Raw genomic sequence first — 17321 nt, 5'->3', positions numbered from 1 at the left:
ATTTAATAACTACCTAGCTAAAAGAAATACAAAATTACCTGTAAAATAAATCCTAACCTAAGTTACAATTAAACCTAACACTACACTATCATTAAATTAATTAAATAAATTACCTATAAATAACTATTACATTTATTAAATAAACTAATTAAAGTACAAAAAATAAAAAAAGCTAAGTTACAAGAAATAAAGTTACAAACATCCCGCCGACACGGAACATCCTTCTTCCCCGACGGTCGACGACTGAATGAAGGTTCCTTTAAGGGACGTCATCCAAGATGGCGTCCCTTCAATTCCAATTGGCTGATAGGATTCTATCAGCCAATCGGAATTAAAGGGCCATTATACACTCATTTTTTCTTTGCATAAATGTTTTGTAGATGATCTATTTATATAGCCCATAAAGTTTTTTTTTTAAAATAAATGATTAGTTTTGCTTATTTTTAAATAACATTGCTCTGATTTTCAGACTCCTAACCAAGCCCCAAAGTTTTATGTGAATACTGTCAGCTACCTTCACCAGCTTGCTCCTGTTTGTGTAAAGGGTCTTTTCATATGTAAAAGAAGGGGGAGGGGGGAGTGTCTTATTTGCCACTTGCAGTGGGCTTTCCAGCTACCTTTTCAACAGAGCCAAACTGACAGCTTCTAAGTAAGTTTTTAAACAGTTTTATACTGGATTTTTACATCAGTATCTGTGCATCTTATTCTTTATAGTAGTGTCTATTACATGCAGTTATATGAAAATGAGTGTATACTGTCCCTTTAAGGTAGGAAAAATCTGATTGGCTGATTGAATCAGCCAATCAGATTGAAGTTCAATCCGATTGGCTGATCCAATCAGCCAATCAGATCAAGCTCGCATTCTATTGGCTGATTGGAACAGCCAATAGAATGCGAGCTCAATCTGATTGGCTGATTGGATCAGATTTTTCCTACCTTAGAATCCTATCAGCCAATCGGAACTGAAGGGACGCCATCTTGGGTGACGTCCCTTAAAGGAACCTTCATTCAGTCGTCGGCCGTCGGGGAAGAAGGATGTTCCGCGTCGGCGGGATGAAGATGGATCTGGAAGAAAGAAGATGACATCGCCCGGATGGAAGACTTCTTCAGTGCCGCCTGGATGATGATTTCATCGGATGGAAGACTTCTTCAGCGCGCCATGGATGATGACTTCTGTCGCTCCGGATCTCCTCTTCGGTTCCATCAGTGGTCGGCTGATGAAGATGACTCAAGGTAGGATGAACTTCAGGGGGGTAGTGTTAGGTTTATTTAAGGGGGGTTTGGGTTAGATTAGGGGTATGTGGGTGGTGGGTTTTAATGTTGGGGGGGTTTGTATTTATCTTTTAAAGGCAAAAGAGCAGAATTCTTTGGGGCATGCCCCGCAAAAGGCCCTTTTAAGGGCTGGTAAGGTAAAATAGCTTTGAACTTTTTTAATTTAGAATAGGGTAGGGCATTTTTTTATTTTGGGGGCTTTGTTATTTTATTAGGGGGCTTAGATAAGGTGTAAGTAGCTTAAAATTGTTGTAATATTTTTTAAATGTTTGTAACTTATTTTTTTTATTTTTTGTAACTTAGCTTTTTTATTTTTTGTACTTTAGTTAGTTTATTTAATTGTATTTAATTGTAGTTATTTATAGGTAATTTATTTAATTAATTTAATGATAGTGTAGTGTTAGGTTAACTTAGGTTAGGATTTATTTTACAGGTAATTTTGTATTTCTTTTAGCTAGGTAGTTATTAAGTAGTTAATAACTAGGGTTCCGGTTCCGGTGGGAGGAGCTAGCGCAGCACGAGGAACACTGAGTGCTGCTGCGGAGAGCTCGAATTGCACCAACCCCCGCTTCTGGCCCGTTGCTGCAGGCTATCTGCCTGTCTAGGGCGCTTGCACTAGATTACTGGTGCACAGCTCGGAGACCTGGAACAAGCCGCTTGGCTCGGTCGCTGGAGCCCGACACGTAGTACCGCTGTCTCTGCCGCTACTGCTAAAACTATTGCTTGCCTGGAGGTCTGCCGCAAGAACTAGCCGTGGTGGCTCTACAGAAAGTCCTGCTGGAAGTAAGCACTGTACGGGAGGCTGACAAGTTGAGCAGTATTTCTCGGCGGAGGGAAGGAGCAGAAGCTCACAGAAACCCCCTGGTTACGGGTAAGACAGCACTGGATAAGGCCTTTCCTGGTAAAGACCGAGGTAACACGCAGAGGACACGTTTGGGGAAAGCTCCCAGAGCTGATATATCACGGCTTGCCAACTCCCTGCGCTATTCGATCTACAGACTGTAAGTAGAGACTTTGGTACTTATAATTGAGTGATCTACAACCTGTAAAGCAGAGACTTGGGTACTTATAATCGAGGTTGTTGCCTGGGAAAAGTTTTCAGAACTCTCAGAGTTACTTTGCATCACAATCCTCTTAACCAAAAAGGCTCCCGCACACAAGTAATCTTTCCCTAAAAGCTAATCCAAGGGAAGGGGAAAGCTCACGTTAAGGGAAGGAAGTAAAGGGGGAAAATTAGGGAGGAAAAACCCTATATTGACTCTCATATTATCTAATGTTGGGACCCACATCCCTGCTACCACTGTATAAACTGGAGGGCACAGGTTCTCACCCCCTTTCCTTCTGGTCACAACCCTGACACAGTAGTTCATAGTGCTTATACACTTCTAAACCACGCTAGCAAGCTGTGCCTTGGATCTTCAACTGTGAGGGCTAAAGGAAGGGACGATTGCCATACATCTGCAAAACAGATCCCACTACAATACCCCACAAGCAATTAAGAATTGGACTCCCAAGGACATGTCCTTTGAATATATCCCCCAGAACTAAAGGGAAACGAAACGGAAAGGGGGAGGGGAAGAGAAAAGAAAAAGAAAAAAAAGGGAAAATCTGTTGAAAAGTGTATCTAATATCTTTATAGCAATAGGCATATGGTTAAAGAGAGGATAGGTGATCTTTTTATAAAAACGCAGTGTTCTGTCTTTCTTGCAAATTTTCCTGTCTAGCCTGATATAGTTTAACACTGTTGTCTGTTGCATATAGGTATTCTCTGGTAATATATTAAGGAATACAGACCTTATTTTAATTGTTACAAGAGCCAAAGAAGGACGTCCCTGATGAATTCTCACTGTTACTTGTAAATGGTACCTGTTTACTACATAGTAGCACCACTCAGTGTCATTATATTGGGTGGTAAACGAGTAAACTGAGGTGTCAATAGGGCATATAAGAGTTTAACATAAAGTGTATAGACATGTTTGATCTGTAGAACTTGTTTGTGTTATTTGTATAACAGTAGTACCCTCCTTGAAAGGGGGGAGAAGGAGAAGGGAAGAGGAAAAGGAACCTTACACACTATTACACTTAAACTTGCCTTATTGGGCGACATGATTGGCTAGGAAGACACTCGCTGCACTCTTTTTTTTTTTTCTTTTTTTTTCTCTCTCCCCCGCACTAAGGACATTCGCATGATCACATTTGCACTGGGCAGAGATTAAGTAATATCACTACACTAAAACCACTTCTTCACTTAAACACTGGAATTTAAGGGGTTATGCCCGCCCCGTTCTGTAATTAAATTCCCTCCCTGCACTCTTTTTTTTTTTTTCTTGAGATTAAATGCACATGGATAAATTTATCACAAACTTTAAAGCTAACTCGCCAATCATGCCCCCCAAATCGAAAGACAAAAAACCACGCACATCTGATGCACATTCAGACACGGTAAATGAACCAACACTACATAGACTTGATACTCAACCATTAGTTAATCAGATGTCGGATCTCTTTCTGCCACAATTTGAGTTGTTAAAAACTCAAATGACTGACATAATGTCAGAATTCAAACAGTTTTCTAATCGACTCACAGAAGTTGAAAATAGGGTATCGGCAAATGAGGATACATTATATAAGCAGGAACAAAATATAGATGCAAACACTAAAACCCTGAAAGTGCTCCAAGCAAAAATGCATGAGTTAGAAGATCGCTCGAGGCGTAATAACCTTAAAATAATTGGCCTCCCCGACAACGGGGATTATGCAGATCTAATTCACTTTTCAAATACAACTCTCCCCATGGCTGTCGGTATCTTACAGAAAGATATACCAACACCAGTAGAAAGGGCACATAGGCTGGGGCCAATTAGGGATGCTATAAATTATAAGAATTATAACAGACCAGTAATGGTTAAATATCTCAACTTTCAGGATAAGATGAATATCTTAAAACTTTATAGAAAGATGGAGAACTTATATATTGGCCAAAGCAAAGTTTTAATTTTTCAAGACTATTCCAGTGAGACCGCCTCTAAAAGAAAAGAGTTAGCCCCGTACTGTACTAAACTGATCAATGCTGGCTTCAAAGCTAGACTCATTTACCCTGCTAAAATTGTAATAGAGGAACAAGATGGTAAATGCACCCTTAACAATGTGTTAGAAGCCAGGGAATTTTGTAAAAATAAGAAAGTTATCTGGTAAAAATTGCAGATAATGATAAGTCAAATTAGAAGCATACACGAGTACTATGTGTTTTTTTATTTTTAAATTGTGTGTTAGCCGGCTGCGGCTAATAATGCTGATCTGTTTTGAGATGTCTAAATCAGCAATTTACCTGCAGCTCAGGGATCTGAGTGTTGTTTTCTGCTCTTCCTTTCTGTCTCTTTTATTTTTTTATTTTTTTTTTCCCCTCGCCCTCTCTCTCCCCCACAGTCCATCTCTCCTTCTTGGTCCGCCCCCCTATTGTTATGGATACGGTATATTTGATGAAGCATTACTCTACTCCTGACACCCCAGCACAATGATAGATAAATTAAAATGTCTTTCTTTGAACGTTGGCGGAATAACATCTCCCAGTAAAAGGAAAATAATTATCAAACAACTTGCTAGACATAAACCAGATATTGTTTGGCTGCAGGAGACACACCTAAAGAGAGTAGAGATGGAGAAGTTCAAATGTAAATGGATAGGTAAGGTCATCTCTTCAGATTGCTCCAGGAGAAAGAAAGGGGTCGCTTTTCTTATTAACAAAAATTTACAACATAGCATTCAGAATATTCAAATTGATACACATGACAGGTGGTTAATCTTACACATTGAGATTGCTGGGGTTCGATATGTTCTGTGCAATATATATGGGCCTAATAATATAGACCAGGCTTTCTGGGATGATATTATTATCAAACTGTCACCCAACATAGACCAGAAAATTATAGTGGCGGGCGACTTCAATCTGACCCCTATGTCTGCCCTTGATAGATTTACCCCTAAACAGTACACCCCCCCTCTTAAAAAAATGCGCTTATTTTGTCAGATCTGTAAAAATCTCAAACGACATGATATTTGGCGTATCCAACACCCCGATACTAAATTATACACCTGCGAATCTAAATCCCATAGATCTTTCTCCCGGATTGATTTTTTTTTAATTTCTAGTCCCCTTCTTAAAGTCAGAAGTAAAGCTCAGATAAATGACATTGTAATTACCCATCATGCTATAATTTCCCTCGAAATGGAACTTCAACCCCCTCTAGCAGAAGCAACTAACAATTTCTATTTCCCCAAACACCTAATAAACAATATCTCGTTCCAACATTGGATACGTCATAAATGGCAAGAATATAGTTCTGACAATTATTTGCATGCAGATAAACCAGAAATTTTTTGGGAAGCTGCAAAGGCATTCCTACGGGGACAGATTAAAGCCTATATGGTTACAGCCAAAAAGAAATACATTGCACGCGAACTACAGCTATCAAATACAGTCACGAACGCCTACAGAAACTACGTAATTACACCACTAAAGAAATTCTGGGACAAATATAAGATGGCTAGGCAAGATAGGGACCTCTTCTTAAAATCCAAGCTGACCACGGAAGAAATGAGAATGAATGCCCTTTACACAGGACATTATGGTAAATCTGCAAAATATCTTGCCAGACTTGACAAAGTTAGGAAAAAGAATAACACGATTGAGCAGTTAGTAGTGGGTGGTAAGAACTATACAGCTTTGGCGGATATTAAAAATGTGTTCTTTGATTATTATCATAAGATATATACTGCCAAAACAACTGACCCAGAGGACAGTGTGAGGTTCTGGAATAATATCTCATGTCCAATAGTCTCTCCTGACCAGATAGAAGTATTGAATCTCCCCATAACAACTCTGGAAGTTACAAAAGCTTTAGAGGAAGCTAAACTTGGTAAGGCCTCCGGCCCAGATCAATTACCTGCCGAGTTTTACAGATTACTTAAAGATGAGATTGTACCTATCCTTACCCTGCTGTTTAATGAGTATTATGTTAAAAAAAAGGCCATGTCCAGATTCTTCTCGGCGTCAATCATCACCCTTATTCTTAAAAAGAATAAAGATCCTTCAGACCCTGGTTCATATAGACCGATTTCTCTACTGAATGTAGACTATAAACTGCTCACAACTATCATTGCTAATAGACTTAAAAACGTATTACAGGAGATTATCCACCCAGATCAGTCAGGCTTTATGATGGGCAGATCTCCAACAAAAAATATTCGTAGAACATATATGATTCTTGAACATCTATGGAATAAACTCCATGAAAACAAAGTAGCATGTAAACAAGATTTTGCCCTGGTGATGATTGACGCCGAGAAGGCTTTTGATTCTATTATTTGGCAACATCTTCACAATTCCTTGTTCAACTTTGGTTTCTCTGGAAACATAATTCATTTTGTCAAAGCCATTTATAATTTCCCCATCTCCACGATTCTGGTTAACGGTAGCCAAACCGCGTCTTTTAAACTAGAAAAAGGGACTCGACAGGGCTGCCCTCTCTCCCCCTTGCTTTTTAACATCGCAATAGAACCTATGGCAATATATCTTCGCAAAGAAATCTCAGGTATAAAACTGGGCCCCCAAATGTGTGTACTTTCTCTATATGCCGATGATCTACTACTCTATTTTAAAAACACTAAAAGAAACATTCCAAAAGCCCTCGAAATTCTAGAACAGTTCAGTCTAATATCTGGCTATAAAGTAAATACTCTTAAATCAGAGATACTATGGGTTCATAAACACAAGGAGAGCTTCCACCAACATAATTTCAGAGAAGTGGAAAGTTTTAGATATTTGGGAATCCAATTACATAGAGATCCTGCGCTATGGTATAAACTTAACTATACAGCTTTCTTTGCTAATATTACACCTAGAATACATCGTTGGTCCTTATTCCCACTCTCACTAACTGCAAAAATAATGCTTATTAAATCTATTCTCTTTCCTCAGTTACTGTATATAATGAACAATTTGCCGCTATTCATTCTGGATAAAGATATTAAGTTCTTCAATAGCGCGTGTGCAGATCTTATCTGGAACAAAGGTAGACATATGCTCTCTATTAGAAAGCTCTCTCAAGCTAAGGAATTTGGAGGCCTCGCATTCCCGGATATTGAGACTTATAATATAGCCATATTGGCACGATTTGGAGTAGACTGGTTACTCGCTGCCGACTATCTAACAAATAGTAAAGCGGAGGAGGAGCTTATTAAGCCATTCTCCCTTATAGCGGCCTTACATTGTCCTCATAGACGACTCCCTGAAAAAATTAAAACATTAGCCAGTATTTCTAATATTGTCAAAGCATGGCAGCAACTTTGTTCACGGCTAACGATTAACTTTCATATATCCAGCTTCCTTCCTATCATAGGTAACCCAGAGTTTGAGCCAGGATTTCAATACGCAATATATGATGGCTGGGCTAGTAAAGGCCTAATATCGATAGCACAATTATTAGATGAGGGATGGGGGGTACGCACGTTTGAGAATATTGCCACACAGTATAATCTCTCGAACAAATCCTTCTATGCATATCTGCAGATCCGCCACTTTATCCAGGAAAAGCTGCAGATGGGGCCCTGGCCAGGGAAATATGACAGGGTTGGAGATTATATTTACTTATATAGTCAGGGGAAGCACTCAATCTCGCTATTGTACAATATATTGCTTGCAAAACAAGGCCAGTTAATCATGGAACAATGTTCAGCATATTGGGCTAGACATCTTGACGAAATTAATGATGAAATAATTAATACAAGCATTAAATGGGTGAACAACGCACCCCTTCCCTTCTCCTGGAAGGAATCTCACCTAAAACTTCTCAATAACGCATACATTTCACCTAAAAGACATGCCCGCTGGTCATCAGAAACGCATGGACAGTGCTATAAATGTAAATCTCCTCTTGCAAATTTATTTCACTGTTTTTGGTACTGTCCAAAAATAAATCAGCTCTGGCGCAAAGTAAACTATTGGTTAAATAAGAATATACAGGAGCCCTTTTCATTTGATTTAAAAAAAATATTTTTTATGGTACCAGATTCAGTATCCCATAATCTAGCCAATACCATCATCTTAATAGTTAGGAATCTAATATTGAAAAATTGGAAAAATAATAAAACCCCTCCTTTTAGTCTATTTCTCCAAGCGGTTAAAACACAAATTATGTTCGAGCAATATAATGTCTCCAACACCAGCGAGAAACAAATTCAACGATTCTTTAACAAATGGCTGAAAGTAATACAGACTTACCCGCTCCCCACACAATACATACTTACCAAAGCATTTCAGAGATCTGTATATTTTGAAGGCTTAATTTTACGCAATATATTCCCTGTATCCTGGTACTAATAACCCTTTGTATATGATGTGGGGGACAGGGGGAGGGGGACGTCGGAGTAGAGAATCACATTTTTCCCCTTTTTTTTTTTTTTTTTTTCTCTTCTTTTTTTTTCTTCTTTCTTCTTTTTCTTCTCTTTCTTCTATCTGTTTTTCAAGATTTACTTATGAGAAAAGAATGTCAGCAAGATATTGAGAATATGTAAATTTACAGATGTATGTTATATTTTTCAAGATATGTATAATTATTTCCATTTGTTGTTTATATTTTTTTCAAGCATGTATTTTGTTTTTGATGGCTGACTTGAAAATAAATAAAAAAAAAAAAAAAAGTAGTTAATAACTATTTAATAACTATTCTAACTAGCTAAAATAAATACAAAGTTACCTGTAAAATAAATATAAATCCTAAAATAGCTACAATGTAATTATTAATTAAATTGTAGCTATCTTAGGGTTTATTTTACAGGTTAGTATTTAGTTTTAAATAGGAATAATTTATTAAAGTATAGTGTAGTGTTAGGTGTAATTGTAACTTAGGTTAGTTTTTATTTTACAGGTTAATTTCTCTTTATTTTAGCTAGGTAGCTATTAAATAGTTAATAACTATTTAATAGCTATTGTACCTAGTTAAAATAAATTGAAAGTTGCCTGTAAAATAAAAATAAATTCTAAGATAGCTACAATATAATTATTATTTATATTGTAGTTATATTAGGGTTTATTTTAAAGGTAAGTATTTAGTTTTAAATAGGATTAATTCACGGCTAGATTTAGAGTTTTGTCGGTAAGGACCCGCGTAGCTAACGCCGGCTTTTTTCTGGCCGCACCATAAAAATAACTCTGGTATTGAGAGTCCACATAAAGGCTGCGTTAGGCTCCAAAAAAAGGAGCGTAGAGCATATTTAACGCAGCTTCAACTCTCGATACCAGAGTTGCTTACGCAAGCGGCCAGCCTAAAAAACATGCTCGTGCACGATTCCCCATAGGAAAACAATGGGGCTGTTTGAGCTAAAAAAAAAACCTAACACCTGCAAAAAAGCCTCGTTCAGCTCCTAACGCAGCCCCATTGTTTGCTATGTGTAAACACTTCCTACGTCTGCACCTAACACTCTAACATGTACCCCGAGTCTAAACACCCCTAAGCTTACACTTATTAACCCCTATTCTGTCGCCCCCGCTATCGCTGACCCCTGCATATTATTATTAACCCCTAATCTACCGCTCCGGACACCGTCGCTACTTACATTATCCCTATGTACCCCTAATCTGCTGCCCTAACATCGCCGACCCCTATATTATATTTATTAACCCCTAATCTGCCCCCCACAACGTCGCCTCCACCTGCCTACACTTATTAACCCCTAATCTGCCGAGCGGACCGCAGCGCTACTATAATAAAGTTATTAACCCCTAATCCGCCTCACTAACCCTATAATAAATAGTATTAACCCCTAATCTGCCCTCCCTAACATCGCCGACACCTAACTTCAATTATTAACCCCTAATCTGCCGACCGGAGCTCACCGCTATTCTAATAAATGTATTAACCCCTAAAGCTAAGTCTAACCCTAACACTAACACCCCCCTAAGTTAAATATAATTTACATCTAACGAAATTAATTAACTCTTATTAAATAAATTATTCCTATTTAAAGCTAAATACTTACCTGTAAAATAAATCCTAATATAGCTACAATATAAATTATAATTACATTGTAGCTATTTTAGGATTAATATTTATTTTACAGGCAACTTTGTAATTATTTTAACCAGGTACAATAGCTATTAAATAGTTAAGAACTATTTAATAGTTACCTAGTTAAAATAATTACAAAATTACCTGTCAAATAAATCCTAACCTAAGTTACAATTAAACCTAACACTATACTATCATTAAATTAATTAAATAAAATACCTACAATTACCTACAATTAAACCTAACACTACACTATCAATACATTAATTAAATACAATACCTACAAATAACTACAATGAAATAAACTAACTAAAGTACAAAAAATAAAAAAGAACTAAGTTACAAAAAATAAAAAAATATCTACAAACATAAGAAAAATATTACAACAATTCCATCAGCCAATCAGAATATTCCTACCTTAATTCCAATTGGCTGATAGAATCCTATCAGCCAATCGGAATTCGAGGGACGCCATCTTGGATGACGTCATTTAAAGGAACCGTCATTTGTCGTTCAGTCGTCGGCCAGGATGGATGTTCCGCGTCGGAGGTCTTCAGGATGCTGCCGCTCCATTCCAGATGGATGTCGATAGAAGATGCCGCCTGGATGAAGACTTCAATCGGATGGAAGACCTCTTCTGCCCCACTTGGATGAAGACTTCAATCGGATGGAAGACCTCTTCTGCCCCGCTTGGATGAAGACTTCTACCGGATCATGGACATCTTCAGCCCCCCGCTTGGGCTTGGATCAGGACATCGGAGGAGCTCTTCAGGACCGATCGGTGAACCTGGTATGGTGAAGACAAGGTAGGAAGATCTTCAGGGGCTTAGTGTTAGGTTTATTTAAGGGGGGTTTGGGTTAGATTAGGGGTATGTGGGTGGTGGGTTGTAATGTTGGGGGGGGTATTGTATGTTTTTTTTACAGGCAAAAGAGCTGAACTTCTTGGGGCATGCCTCGCAAAGGGCCCTGTTAAGGGCTGGTAAGGTAAAAGAGCTTTTAACTTTAGTCATTTAGAATAGGGTAGGGCATTTTTTATTTTGGGGGGCTTTGTTGTTTTATTAGGGGGCTTAGAGTAGGTGTAATTAGTTTAAAATTGTTGTAATATTTTTCTTATGTTTGTAGATATTTTTTTTATTTTTTGTAACTTAGTTCTTTTTTATTTTTTGTACTTTAGTTAGTTTATTTCATTGTAGTTATTTGTAGGTATTGTATTTCATTAATGTATTGATAGTGTAGTGTTAGGTTTAATTGTAGGTAATTGTAGGTATTTTATTTAATTAATTTAATGATAGTATAGTGTTAGGTTTAATTGTAACCTAGGTTAGGATTTATTTGACAGGTAATTTTGTAATTATTTTAACTAGGTAACTATTAAATAGTTCTTAACTATTTAATAGCTATTGTACCTGGTTAAAATAATTACAAAGTTGCCTGTAAAATAAATATTAATCCTAAAATATTTTATTTTACTTTATTACTTTATTTACTTTATTTTATTTTATTTTACAGGTAAGTATTTAGCTTTAAATAGGAATAATTTATTTAATAAGAGTTAATTAATTTCGTTAGATGTATATTATATTTAACTTAGGGGGGTGTTAGTGTTAGGGTTAGACTTAGCTTTAGGGGTTAATACATTTATTAGAATAGCGGTGAGCTCCGGTCGGCAGATTAGGGATTAATAATTGAAGTTAGGTGTCGGCGATGTTAGGGAGGGCAGATTAGGGGTTAATACTATTTATTATAGGGTTAGTGAGGCGGATTAAGGGTTAATAACTTTATTATTGTAGCGCTCAGGTCCGCTCGGCAGATTAGGGGTTAATAAGTGTAGGCAGGTGGAGGCGACGTTGTGGGGGGAAGATTAGGGGTTAATAAATATAATATAGGGGTCGGCGGTGTTAGGGGCAGCAGATTAGGGGTACATAAGGATAACGTAGGTGGCGACGCTTTGCGGTCGGCAGATTAGGGGTTAATAAGTGTAGGTAGCTGGCGGCGACGTTGTGGAGGGCAGGTTAGGGGTTACTAAATATAATATAGGGGTCGGCGGTGTTAGGGGCAGCAGATTAGGGGTACATAAGGATAACGTAGTTGGCGGTCGGCAGATTAGGGGTTAAAAAAATTTAATCGAGTGGCGGCGATGTGGGGGGACCTCGGTTTAGGGGTACATAGATAATTTATGGGTGTTAGTGTACTTTAGAGTACAGTAGTTAAGAGCTTTATGAACCGGCGTTAGCCCAGAAAGCTCTTAACTACTGACTTTTTTCCTGCGGCTGGAGTTTTGTCGTTAGAGTTCTAACGCTCACTTCAGCCACGACTCTAAATACCGGAGTTAGAAAAATCCCATTGAAAAGATAGGATACGCAATTTACGTAAGGGGATCTGCGGTATGGAAAAGTCGCGGTGAAAAGTGAGCGTTAGACCATTTTTTGACTGACTCCAAATACCAGAGTTAGCCTAAAACCAGCCTTAGGAGCCTCTAACGCTGGTTTTCACGGCTAAAGCCAAACTCCAAATCTAGGCCTTAGTTAATAAGAGAAATATTATTTAGATTTATTTAATTAATATTTAAGTTAGGGGGGTGTTAGCGTTAGTGTTAGGGGTTAATAATTTTATTACAGTGGCGGCGGTGTAGGGGGGGCAGGATAGGGGTTAATAAATTTATTATAGGTGGTGACGGTGTAGGGGGGACAGATTAGGGGTTAATAAGTTTAATATAGGTTGCGGCAGGGTCCGGGAGCGGCGGTTTAGGGGTTAAACTATTTATTTAGTTGCGGCGAGGTCCGGGAACCGCAAGATAGGGGTTAATAACTTTATTATAGGTGGCGACGGTATAGGGGGGCAGGATAGGGGTTAATAGGTATAATGTAGGTGGCTGTGGGCTCCGGGAGCGGCGGTTTAGGGGTTAACATATTTATTATAGTGGCGGTGGGCTCCGGGAGCGGCGGTTTAGGGGATAATACATTTATTTAGTTGCGGCGGTGTAGGGGGGGGCAGATTAGGGGTGTTTAGACTCGGGGTACATGTTAGGGTGTTAGGTGTAGACAGCTCCCATAGAAATCAATGGGATGTCTGGCAGCAGCGAACATGAACTTTCGCTATGGTAAGACTCCCATTGATTTCTATGGGATCCGCCGCCTCCAGGGCGGCGGTTTGATAACCAGGTAGGGAAGGAAAAGTGCCGAGCGTACCTGCTAGTTTTTTGATAACTAGCAAAAGTAGTCAGATTGTGCCGCACTTGTGTGCGGAACATCTGGAGTGACGTAAGAATCGATCTGTGTCGGACTGAGTCCGGCGGATCGAAGCTTACGTCACAAAATTCTACTTTTGCCGGTATCTAGGGCTTGATAACTAAGGCGAATCAGCCTCACCACAAATACGCTGCGGAATTCCGTCGTATTTGAGGTTGACGGCTTGATAACTAGGGGCCATGGACTCAAATATATGAAATTGCAAGATTTGCTATACTAATACTGCATACCATGGTTTATGATCAATAAAGTGGCTTATGCTGACTTAATATAGTTACAGGGATCCTTGATTCTAATATCCTGGGTAATGAATGATATTCTTTAAACTTCAGACCATCAATTGGATGGCATTATGATTTGTTTATTTTGTTTCTCTTACTAATTTGAATAAATATATAGATGTGCTTTTACCTGTTACATATGTGTATGTGTGTTCTTGAAATTCTGGTGGCTCTTGTTGTTTTTTATTTGGCTTAATATGGGGTTGTTGGGTAAGGTTTACTAATGTTTCCTTTGTATATATATATATATATATATATATATATATATATATATATATATATATATATATATATGTGTGTGTGTATGCCACTCTCTCACTATCATACCTCTTAACAATCTGTGAAGGGATCCGTGAAGTGTCAACTGTTGCTTTCCATGACTGGCTCCCAAAGTTTGTCAGGCTACAATGTTCCTACTCTTTACCCCTATGTGATTTTGTGCCAGATTACAAGTGGAGCACTAACTAACGCTCCCGCTTAAGCTTTGATTTACTAAAGAGCTTACCCCCATGGTGGGTTATAAAATGAACACCAATCTTTGCAACCTGTTGGTACGCACGGATCCCAAACAGTGCTATCAGAGTAAGCAGAAGGTTAATATCAAGGTAAGCTACCATTGTGTGGGTTGTACGACATGTAATTGACTTATCTCAACAAAGAAATCCCATCATACTCACACAAATAAAGTGTATACTATCAGATATTCAATCACTTGTACCACCACACATGTGGTCTACTTGCTTATGTGTCCTTGCTCGAAGTTCTATGTGGGCAAGGCGAAGGGCACCCTGAGAGAATGCATGGCCAACCACAGACTGGCTATATGCCAGGCGCTGGTAAAGGGCTCGTCGGATCAACCTGTGGCACGGCACTGTGCAGAACAGAGACACTTGGTGGCATCAATCAGATATACTCTGATAGATCATGTGCTGAAACCGGACCGAGGTGGAGATCGGGACAAAACCCTACTGTACAGAGAGGCCCAGTGGATCTACAGACTGGGTACCATTGCTCCAGGTGGATTGAATTTGGTACCAGACTTCAAGAGGTTAATCTGATACGAACCTAGGGTGCAAATATGTAGCATGTTATGATGTGTCCCTGAAGGGCTGGTGGCACCGTGGGGTGCTACCCACACACTTGGGGAATCACATGGGAACCTTGATCCAGTAGAGATGATCCAAGGATGGGGTACCCCTATTACCTGCTAGATGAAGTCACCCAATAATACAGAGAAAAACCATATAACCTGAAGTCTGGGAGGTATACCCAGGAAAGATTAATTCATATATATGCACATATCTGAGTATGCCCATCTAATTATGCCCATCCATGGATGGATAGTATTGGAACTCAGTATATGCCATCAATAAATGAATAACAGAGTATGATTGAAGAAGAACGGTCCAGAAGAAGAGATTCAGTGCTATATGCTTTATGTGTTTATATGTTTATTTTAATTTTATTTTTTCACTTGTAATTTAGGATATAGGTGTAATACTTTAGCGTCACTAACCTGGTTTGTATACCACAAAACTGGATTTGTAAATCCAGGGGAGATATATATATGGGTGTTAAAAAAATGATGCTGCATCTTAATAGCGTTAGTTATATATTTCAATATGGCTATATGAGTATAGAGTGACAATGTTAGAAATTAGACACTGTATATAACACCCATGTTTAACATTGCATACTCTAAGTAGCCACACAATCACTGTGCATATTCACCCTCTACCCAATAGGGGGAGCTCACAATTTTTGGTTAATATGTGACAGGAAGAGCTCCTGATCAATTTTTTTGGTTGCACATGAAAAACCGGAAGTGACGTTATTTCAACTTCCGGTTTGACGATTTTGTGAAATTCAAGTTGTAATAAGGTGGATGTCTTTTTTGGTACAATTGATATGTGCTGTGAATATGTTTTACTTGATTGATATATAGACTATATACATTGGGGATTTACTTGTTGAAAATATGTACCTTGCGTAACCAGAAGTGGGGAACTGTTGCACTTCCGGTCTGGGTCTGATTGGAACACAGAGGTGCATTCCAAGTACACTGTTTGGCGCTAATTTGATTTGGAGTGGGAGGTATGTGTTTGCTGTGTTGTATATAATGTGCTATTGTTAACCCAATTGTTCACAGTTTTTTGATCTGAGGAAAGGGACTTGAGTTCCCTGAAATGTCACCTTTTAAAGCTGACCTTTTTCATGCATATCCTGAGAGTGCAGTATTTGTTGGAACTATATATATATATATATATATATATATATATATATATATATATATAAATATATATATATGTCTATAAATAAATATCTACACATATAAATACATAATAAGCCTGACGAATGCAAACACCTGCGATAAACCCCTTATCGCCGTGTGTAAGTGTTTTAGCTCCACTCGTAATCTGGCCCTCAGTGTCATAGATAACCAGTTCTAAGATGTAGATAATCATTAACTCACTCATTACAGCCATGAACACAAGGACGATGAGCAATTTGATCACAAGGAGGGCCATCATGGTAAGTGTCACATGGACTAGGGTGGAGTAGTGTTGTGAGCTCAAAGCTGCAAAGGGATACAACAAGATAAGGTATTAGAACTAAATGGCATTTATTTCATTAATTCTAGGCACGTAAGGTCAGAGTGATGCAGGCAGAGGAAACACTTCTAGATGTGATAACTAAACAATGTGACTAGGCTAATTCCGAAAACTTCAGTTCTCAATTTCTTGTCTTTATCAGAGTTGAATTACCTTTATTTTCTCCAGTAGATTCTAAATATTCAGAACATGGTTCCGAATGGATCCTCACATTGGTGACTTCTTGCTTCATTAGGATGGTCAACTAGTTATAAAAAGGTAAACTCTGGATAAAAAGCAAATAAGATTTTCTTATCAAAGCAAGTTCAGAAGCGTTCACAGTATCCATATAAAGAGAAATTTCATAAAAAAATATAATGAGTTATTATGTACCCATATCTTATTTATTCTCATCTTTTTTACAGGGAGAATATAAAGAGAATATTTATAGGATTATAGAGAAGAAGTGATGTTTGTAACAGAAATCAGTGAGGTGAGGTGAGGTCAGAGGCTGGTGAGGCATTGGCTATGATATACCTAAGAAACACACACAAATGTATATATATATATATATATATATATATATATATATATATATATATAGTGAAACCTGCTTAAGATGGAATGGCATCAGACAATGGAAATTTTCCTTCTTGGACAGGTTTCCGCCTTATACAGTTAGTGACTGATGGAGCATCTTTTGACATGCGCAAATTCCAAAATAGCAGAATAATGTTACTGTATTGGTCATGAAGCCAGTCTGACCTGCACTGCCGCAAGGGAACATGGGACTGGATTCCTGACCAATCAGGAAGTCGGGCGGCAGGTAATGACCTGCTGTCCGGCTTCCTGATTGGCTGGGAA

At 38.3% G+C, this 17321-nt stretch overlaps 1 protein-coding gene across 1 annotated transcript in view; it reads right to left on the bottom strand.

The window, feature by feature from the left end:
- LOC128649667 (CD209 antigen-like protein E) overlaps positions 1-17321 on the bottom strand; it is a 283146-nt gene that overhangs the window by 259228 nt on the left and 6597 nt on the right. The window contains exons 2-3 of the mRNA XM_053703049.1: positions 16632-16743; positions 16340-16444 (exon numbers count right to left, since the gene is read on the bottom strand). Of these exons, the coding sequence (XP_053559024.1) occupies positions 16340-16444; positions 16632-16710 (184 nt within the window). The 5' untranslated portion in view covers positions 16711-16743. The remainder of the gene's footprint in view (positions 1-16339; positions 16445-16631; positions 16744-17321) is intronic.

The sequence above is a fragment of the Bombina bombina genome, chromosome 2, assembly GCF_027579735.1.
Source record: "Bombina bombina isolate aBomBom1 chromosome 2, aBomBom1.pri, whole genome shotgun sequence".
Lineage (NCBI taxonomy): Eukaryota > Metazoa > Chordata > Amphibia > Anura > Bombinatoridae > Bombina > Bombina bombina.
Note: the sequence above shows the minus strand (reverse complement) of the source record. Positions and strands in the feature narration are given on the sequence as shown.